This window comes from Palaemon carinicauda, chromosome 25 (genome assembly GCF_036898095.1).
Source record: "Palaemon carinicauda isolate YSFRI2023 chromosome 25, ASM3689809v2, whole genome shotgun sequence".
Lineage (NCBI taxonomy): Eukaryota > Metazoa > Arthropoda > Malacostraca > Decapoda > Palaemonidae > Palaemon > Palaemon carinicauda.
In genome coordinates, this window is record NC_090749.1 from 29,170,450 (window position 1) to 29,179,525 (window position 9,076).

Below are 9,076 nucleotides of genomic sequence, written 5' to 3' on the forward strand. Positions count from 1 at the left end.
AAGGAAGAGAGTTTCATAAATCCTTGGGATAATTAAGTCATTCTTATTTTACGTATTTTGAAGGCTTCTTTTCTTATGTAAGGAGAGGAGACATGATAGGGCCCTAAGTAAATGAAACTCAGAAATTCTCCTGACTCAAAAATGAGAGAGAGAGAGAGAGAGAGAGAGAGAGAGAGAGAGAGAGAGAGAGAGAGAGAGAGAGATTATCTAACCTTTGAAATGATATATTGAGATTAACTTTTCTGGAAGTGAAATAATAAATCGAAGTGTCCCGAATAGTTTATCGCTTGGAGACGTCACTCACCGATGGCTTCTTTTGAGGGGAGGGAACATCTCAGTGACATCTGACGTCAAACTTTGATTAACATCGATGGATATTTAAAGATGCAATAAACATGCAATCTGGAGCAATAAGGAAATTCACGGAGAAAGTTTATGTTTATTCTAGCAATCCCCTTCATGCTACAAAGGGAGGTTTCAAAAAGTATTCCATTTGATTAATGTACCCATCCTATTTACACAAGGAGGGAAGCTGCACACTTAGCACAAACACATCTACAATGTCCTCCTTATGTAACTCTTCCTCTTTTCCCTCTTCTTCACGCTCATGAGGGGAGGTAAGCAGACACCTTTCCCCTCCCTTCTATCATCTTCCTCCCCTCCCCTCCCCCCTTCCCCTCCCCCTTTCCTTACCCTCCTCCGTTCCCTTCCCCTTCCCTCCCCTCCTCATCCCCTCCACTTCCTCCCCTCTTCTTCCCCTCTCCTCCACTCCATTTCCCTCCCCTCCCCCTCCCTCCCGCTCCTCCCGGTTAACAAAGATGAGACCTTGAGAGGGAGACCAACACTGAGAGCCACTGATCCATCTGCTTCCACATTAACCTTTCCTGCAAAGATGTAAAGAACAAAAGATGGAAGACTGAAAGGTTTGGTATTTCACAAATAAGTAATGTAACACAAGTCCCTCTCATCATCATCTTTATCCGTAGGTCTTCTCAAGTGAAGGAACCAGACTCTTCTTCTTCTTCCAAAACTCGTCTTTCAAACTTTGCTTCGTAAAACTCAACTAACTTTCAGCCAATTTCTCATCAGATCAATAACGAAAACTTTTAGAAACTTGAAAAATTCTCAATTTTTATCAACATGACACTGGAATAAGTCTTCAGTGAATAACTTTTGTTTCCATTAGGAAGAAAAGCCGTTTTTCTGGAGAGAGAGAGAGAGAGAGAGAGAGAGAGAGAGAGAGAGAGAGAGAGAGAGAGAGAGAGAGAGAGAGAGAGAGATACAACCTTTCCCAGCAAGGATTTTTCTTCTCAAGAGAAAAAAAAAGAAAGTAATTTCATGCCTTAAATACTCAGATCTGTTAAACGAAACACTCTTTGTCATGAATAGTTTTTATCAGTTTTTCGGGAAAACTGTTTTAATTAAGACAATTCAGACAGAAAGTTTAATGCAAAAACATCTCTTTTAAGTATGCAAATATAAATGTTCATGAAACAGATCAGCAATGAGTTGGTAAGAAGATAGTTATGTATATGTACAATAAATAGAAAATTTCTAGTAATCCTGAAGTGATGGTTGTTACCTTAGGGAAAGGAAACTTGTAGTAATATCCGTTGCATAGCATTTATTCAGTCATTCTATATCTGGGATATAATACCTGTTTCTGCTCAGTTCACTAATTCCTTTCAATAGACGTAGGATTAATATTTACTTCTTTTTAATTATAGCTACAGGATATGTAGCTGTAACATACAGTACTCTGATATCCCTTTCAGACATCGCTTCTTTAGACTTCATGGGGAGAAATGACTCTTGTACTATTCCTTTTTGTAATAATAACACAGCTTTTGTATTCATTCATTTCAATTATTAGTTATTAATGGATTTCCTGGTGTGTTTACTTGTGTTGGTTTCTGTTTTTCTTTTTTTTTTGTTCTCCTGTCAGGTCTTCTGCTTCCGCAATCATCCTAATTTGTTGGAAAAACTCGTAGTTTTTTAATTTCTTATTCCTGATCAGGATATTAATCTCTCGTATAACCTCATTCCTCAGATAATAAAAGTTTCTAAATATTTAGTTAGATATACATACACACACAGATTCAACCCTTCCCACCCCCACCCCTTTCCTAACTACAACACGGCAGTTGTAGTTTCCGAGTGTACCTCTCAGTGTACCACCTCTCATTAGAGTATGATTACTTCCTCTCTCCCTACCCGAAGAGCAAGGAGCTGAGAAATGAGCGTAGTTGGCCAGGGAGAAAAAATAATTATATAATAAGAGAGTTTATTGCTGCAATAAGATATAAAACCAAATATGATTGACAGCAACAAGGATTTCTCACTTCCTTAAAATCGATTAGACAAACCAAATAATAATAATAATAATAATAATAATAATAATAATAATAATAATAATAATAATAATAATAATAATAAAAGGAAAACAAATAGTTAAGATATTAAGAAGTTCCTTTTGGAATAATAATAAAAATCCTATTAATGAAAGATGTTAATTTAGATAACCTTCGAAGATGAATCCTTTTTCTTGGGTATACGAGGACAATGAAGAGTGATAGTGGAGGGTTGCAGTTTCACACTTTGTGCAAATAGGATCCACAGAAGAAAATGGAAATATATATATATATATATATATATATATATATATATATATATATAGATAGATAGATAGATAGATAGATAGATAGATAGATAGATAGATAGATAGATAGATAGATAGATAGATAGATAGATATATATATATATATATATTTATATATATATATATATATATATATATATATATATATATATATATATATATATATATATATATATATATATATATATATATATATATATATATATATATATATATATTGTTATGGGCGACACAAACTCAGAAACTCAACTTTAACCTTTATTCCGTTAACCGTAGTAGTAGTAGTAACAGTAGTAACAGTAGCAGTAGCAGTAGCAGTAGCAGTAGGTTCATTCCTGAAAGGAATTATTACAAACTTTAAATACTGTACATTATTAAATAGCCCATAATATTCAATAAGTCATAACGGTGACATGATGTACCTTAATACATCTTGCAAAGCTAATTAAATATAATTTTCTAAACAAGACACTTTCATTGCCACTTTAAATCACATTTTATCATATTTATAGGACAATCAAATGTTAAATGTCACAAATAAACCAATTTACGCCTTTTAACCCTTAAATGAATAAGACATATAAAACAAATATATACATATAAGTTCGTCAAAAAACTTACATCTGTGTGCCCAAAATGAATCCTTACGAAATATATACAACTGTTCTCCTTGAAAACCTTGCTTGAACTGTCAAAGAGACTTCATAATTTTAGGAAGTAAGATGAAATCGTAATTTGTTTACACCTCTCAACTTTTTAACTACCAATTACAAAATTAACGACATTGTTTTCCAACCAGATGGGTTTGTGTTTCTGCATTAACATACTCAGCCTCGTAAACAGATTAAACCTGTTTATCAAAATATACACCTACACATGCAGACACAATAAATAACCTTTAAGTTACAATACAAACTCTTTGAATTCAAAACACTTCCACGATTCACTTATTCACCTAAACAAAATTAAACATCTTCATAACTCTAATAATATATAATATCAAATGATAGGCCATAAGAACAACATAATATCACGTTACATTTAACATGAAAATCCTAGCCTTCAACTAATAACACTAGCTTCTGAATAGGACGGACAATAACCGAAGAAAGCGTCTTAATCTTGGCACTGCGAATTGTTCCTTTGTCATCAGGGTATACTTCTATCACTCGCCCCATTGGCCAGTGATTCCTTGGCTCAATGTCACTTTTTACCAAGACCACATCGCTAACAATTAGATTTCTTCTTGCTTCATTCCACTTTTGTCTAGTCTGTAAAGTGCTCAAATACTCTTTTCTAAATCTTGACCAAAACAGGTTGGTCAGATATTGAACGCATCTCCACCTTCTCCTCATGTAAACATCATCCTTTTGAAACAAGCCAGGGGGAGGGATCACTTAAGATTCTGGAATCAACAAATGGTTTGGAGTTAGTGGCTCAAGGTCATCTACGCTGTCACTTACAGTGGTTAACGGTCTTGAATTGACGATGCTCTCAACCTCACAAAGCAGAGTCCGTAAACTTTCATCATTTAGCCTTTCACCAAATTCCTTCACCAGTGCAGACAATACTTTTCTAACTGTTCTGATTTGGCGCTCCCAACAACCACCCATGTGGCTTGCTGCAGGTGGATTGAATTTCCATTCAATATGATGATGTGACAAATACTTCTCAATCTTCCTTTCCTCCATCTCATCAAGAGCTGCCTTAAGTTCTCTCTCAGCCCCATGCAAGTTGGTTCCATTATCACATCTGATAACCTTAGGATGACCTCTTCGAGAAACAAATCTTCGCAAAGCATTTATGATAGAGTCAGATTGTAAAGTGTTTGCAGTTTCAATATGAATTGACCTACTAACCAAGCAGGTAAATATCACACCATACCTCTTTAACTCCTTTCTTCCTTCCTTGATGTAATAGGGTCCAAAGAGGTCAATACCAACATTACTGAATGGTGGTGAAGGTTCCAATCTGTCTGCTGGAAGATCAGCCATCTTTTGACTCAAAGCTGGTTCTTTCAACTTCCTGCAAGTAACACAATGGAATAACACATTCCTGACAGTTGCATTAGCATTGATGATCCAATACTTCTGCCTTAGATTTGAGAGAACATGGTTTCTACCTGAATGAGCTAATAATTCATGCTCATGTCGTATCAACAATGTAGTCACATGATGCTTCTTTGGTAACAGTATGGGATGTTTGGCAGACTGTGGAATGTCAGACCTTCTTATCCTACCTCCAACCTTCAATAATCCATCCTCAGAATCAAGAAAGGGATCAAGCTTATATATTGGACTACTCTTGCCAACTGACAATTCCCTTGATAAATCCTTCACTTCATCACCAAACACCTCCCGTTGAACATACATTATTATTGCCCTTTCAGCATCAGTGGTTACACAACCTTTCCTTTTACCACTAAGGATTGACTTTAGTTGTTGAAATACAGAAACTGCCTTTTGTAACCTTGACCATGAAGAGAAATATTCAATTAATCTTGTAAACCCATGAGGTTCTTCAGAAATTGTGACCGCAGACACATGTTCACTCGTATCATCAACACAATCTGCACACACATACTCCTGTGAAGGCAAATAATCAGATGCAATAAATGATGGGCCATGAAACCATTCGTCATACTGCAAAAACTGATGTACACTAATACCTCTTGATGCCACATCAGCAGGGTTATCACTGGAGTTTACATATCTCCATTGCTCAGGCTGGGAGTAGTCCCTTATAACCCTGACTCTGTTGGCTACAAAAACAGGGAACCTTTTAGTGTTGCTATGAATATAGTGAAGGACTGTTGTTGAATCTGTGTAGTACACTACCATGCCAACAGTAAACTCCAACTTCTTCAGGATGTGTTGAGCAACCTTGACAGACACAGTTGCAGCTGTAAGTTCTAACCTAGGTATAGTCACCACCTTTTTGGGAGATACTCTTGATTTTCCCATGACAAGATTTGACTGCACTTGGTTTCCACCATGAAGAACAAGGTATGCTGCAACACCATAACCAACTGTACTTGCATCGCTGAATAATACAAGACTTGAACCTGTCACATTACCAAACCCACTTGACTTGAAGCATCTTGGTATTGAAAGCTGCTCCAGTAAATGAAGACCTTGTATCCAATGTTCCCACCTTTCAGCTGGCTCATCTGGAATCCTCTCATCCCAGTCCAAACTCTCAACTTGACACAATTCATGTAACAGTTTCTTGGCCGGTAAGATGATTGGAGAGAGCAACCCAAGGGGATCATATAATGATGAGATAGTTGATAACAATCCTCTTCTGGTGAATGGGTTATCCTTGAGATCAATTGAGAACTTGAATGAGTCTTCTTTAAGGTCCCATAACATTCCTAAGGCTCTTGTCATTAAACTCTCCATGTCAAGATTAAACTTGTCACTTTCAACCGAACAATCTTCAGCAGGCAAAGCTTTAAGGACATCACTTGAATTGCTGACAAATTTAGTTAACCTAAATCCTCCTTCACTAGTTGCAGATACCAAATCCTTCACCAACTTCACTGCTGTAGGAACATCAGCACATGACTTCAAACAGTCGTCAACATAGAAATTGTGCCTTATAGTGTTGCCAACAGTTGAATCATACTTCTCATCTGCTTTGTCTGCTGTGGCCTTCAATGCAGTATTTGCTATACTCGGTGATGAGATTGCTCCGAAAATGTGAACAGCCATTCGGAATTCTTCAAGAGGTCGATTGATGTCACCATTAGGCCACCACATGAATCTAACATAGTCCTGATTCTCAGGTCGAATCTTTATTTGAAAGAACATAGCTTCAATATCTCCAATGAATGCATAAACCTCCTGCCGGAATCTAATGAGTACTCCCGTCAATGAATTGGTGAGGTTTGGACCCTGTAGCAGAACATCATTTAATGACACACCTTCAAACTTGGCACTACAGTCAAAAACAACCCTGATCTTCCCTTTCTTGGGATGAAAAACTGTGTGATGAGGAAGATACCAAACAGGAATCTTATTGACCTCATCATCTGGGATCTTGTAAGCATAGCCTTTTTCAAACAACTTGTCCATGAATGCTGTGTACTGCTGTCTGTAATCTTCACTATTCTTCATCTTCCTCCTTTGCCACTTAGCTCTGCTAACAGCTTGCTTCTTATTGTTAGGAAGATTCACATTAGGATCTCTGAAAGGCATGGGTAGCTGAAAGTGACCATCTCTAAATTCAATGTCATCCTGACACCTTTTCACAAATCTTGTGTCCTCAAAAGATAAGCCACGCTCATCAGGAACTGATCCAAGATCCCTTTCTGAAAAATCTAACTCAAAGTACTTCCTAATACTTTCAACAGTAATACAGTCAGTAACATGTTGAACATCAGATACAAGTAACCTGTGACATGAAACCCCATTTGAACTAACCTTAACATGTACAGGCCCATTAACTGTCCATCCATGCAAATATCTTACTGCAAAGGGGCCATAACCTGAAGTGGGTACAACCTCTAAAGGTTGTAAAGCTGTTGGACAGTTACTACCTATCAGAATTCCTATGTCTAACTCTGGCTGGTACACTGGAATCTTATTAATAACACTTGATAAATGAGGCCAATCCTTTAACATTTCATACCTTGGAATTTGATCATGATTAACAGGAATATCCTTTTGTGTGAATACCTTTGGTAATACAACATCATTATTACCATGTATATCAGCAACAACAAGACCATTCAAAAATAAAGGTTTTAACCGTATCAGTCCCATGCATTGTTTGCAACGTGATAGCTGTTTCAATACCTTTACAGTTTAATTGATCCTTGATATTATCTTTAATGAAACAACCTGTACTGCCCGTATCATAAAAGGCATAAGTTTGTACTACATTGTCGCTACCCTTTACACGTAATTGCACAGGCAAGATTGATTGCAACACTGTATCAGAAATTGTACATGCAGAAGACCTCACATTACTTAGAGTCTGAGTATTACCTTGACCTGGAGTGCGACCTTCACCTTGAGTACCATCTTGACCCTTAGCACAACCTTGACCTGGAGTGCGACCTTCACCTTGAGTACCATCTTGACCCTTAGCACAACCTTGACCTGTACTTTCAGACTGTGCACTAGCTTGTGACACAATTGTACTGTTGCTGTCAAGCATCCTAAAATTCTCAATGTGCAGAGTGGTAGGATGCCTTTTATTACATGTCTTGCACTGCCGTCGATTGAGACACCTTTTTGAAGTGTGATTATTGCCCAAACAACTGAAGCAAAGACGGTTGTCTTTAACAAATTCTCGTCTTTCATCCACACTCCTGTGCAGAAATTGAGGGCACTCCTCAAGGTCATGATGACCACTACAGAGTTGGCATTTCCTAGTATACTGGCTGACAGAATTTGATGGTTGCACTGTCACTGCAAACGATTTTTGCTTGGTCTGACTTGAGCCATGATTTGCCTTTGCCTTTGAAAAAACACACACTTTACCCAAAGCTTCCCTGCTGAATACAGGATCCATTGCTGCCTCTGCTGCATTCTGCACAAATTCCACTAATGTGGGGAAACACACACAAACACCTTGCTTCCTGAGCTTTATCACATGATCCAACCACTTATTTTGAATATACACGGGCAGCTTTGAAATCACCCTCTGAAGGTTTGGCGAATCATTCAAAACCTGCATGTTTGATAATGACTGCATGGTATGATTACATTTCACAAGATACAAAGCATATTCCTGCAAAGATTCACTGTTATCACCTCTCACTTGTGGCCACTTGGTTAGCTTGTCTATGTATGCCATGGAAACCTTGTATGGATCTCCATACACTTTGTCCAGAAGTCTTTTTGCTTCAATGTATCCTTCAGATGCATTCATAAACATGCACCCAGCTATGAGTGACTTAGGCTTTCCTTCTAGATGCTGATTTAAGAAATACAGCCTGTTGGAGTCTGATGTGGTGTGTGGCACAATGCGGTCATTAAATGCCAACATGAATGATGCATATTCAAGAAGATCACCACAAAACTAGGTCACTTCAGCATGAGGCAGCATCATAGCCGCTGCTAACTGTTGCTGACTTTGGTAGAATGACTCTGGGGCAGGTGCCATGGGTAGAAAAGGCATGGTCACATTGGGTTTATTTTGATGCACATTGTGACTGGGAACAAATGCTGGTGTTTCAGGGTTTAAAACTTTGTCTTTCGATGGAATAACTTCTTCCTGGAACACCTTCTCCCTCGCCCTTGCTGCTTCAATTTCACCATCCAACTTTAACAAATCTTCCTTGGCTTTTAATTCTGCCTGTTGTTGGGCTATTTCTGTTTGTTTCTCAAGCAGTGCCCTCTGTGCAAGCAAACCAGCTAACTTTGCCTTCTCCTGTATGAGAGAAGACTTTACACTTGATGCCGTGCT

The 9,076-nt window shown here is 37.8% G+C and overlaps 1 protein-coding gene across 1 annotated transcript; it reads right to left on the reverse strand.

Moving 5' to 3' along the window:
- Nucleotides 1–726: 726 nt before the first annotated feature.
- Nucleotides 727–8,656, reverse strand: LOC137618960 (uncharacterized). The gene is made up of 5 exons (XM_068349162.1): nucleotides 8,239–8,656; nucleotides 7,651–8,076; nucleotides 6,405–7,181; nucleotides 5,243–6,110; nucleotides 727–916 (listed from the first exon to the last, which is right to left on the reverse strand). Exons 1-5 carry the CDS (start codon nucleotides 8,654–8,656, stop codon nucleotides 727–729), a joined length of 2,679 nt encoding a protein of 892 aa, XP_068205263.1.
- Nucleotides 8,657–9,076: the final 420 nt, after the last annotated feature.

Excerpts from the sequence above, each read along its gene's own strand:
- LOC137618960 (XM_068349162.1), bottom strand. The coding sequence starts at position 8,656 with ATGTTGGCATTTAATGACCGCATTGTGCCACACACCACATCAGACTCC. Across the intron at positions 7,182-7,650 it reads AGGTCGCACTCCAGGTCAAG|CTTTACAACCTTTAGAGGTT; the intron begins GTAATACTCAGA and ends ACTGTCCAACAG. Across the intron at positions 6,111-6,404 it reads ATTCATGTGGTGGCCTAATG|CTTTGCCTGCTGAAGATTGT; the intron begins GTGACATCAATC and ends ATGTCCTTAAAG.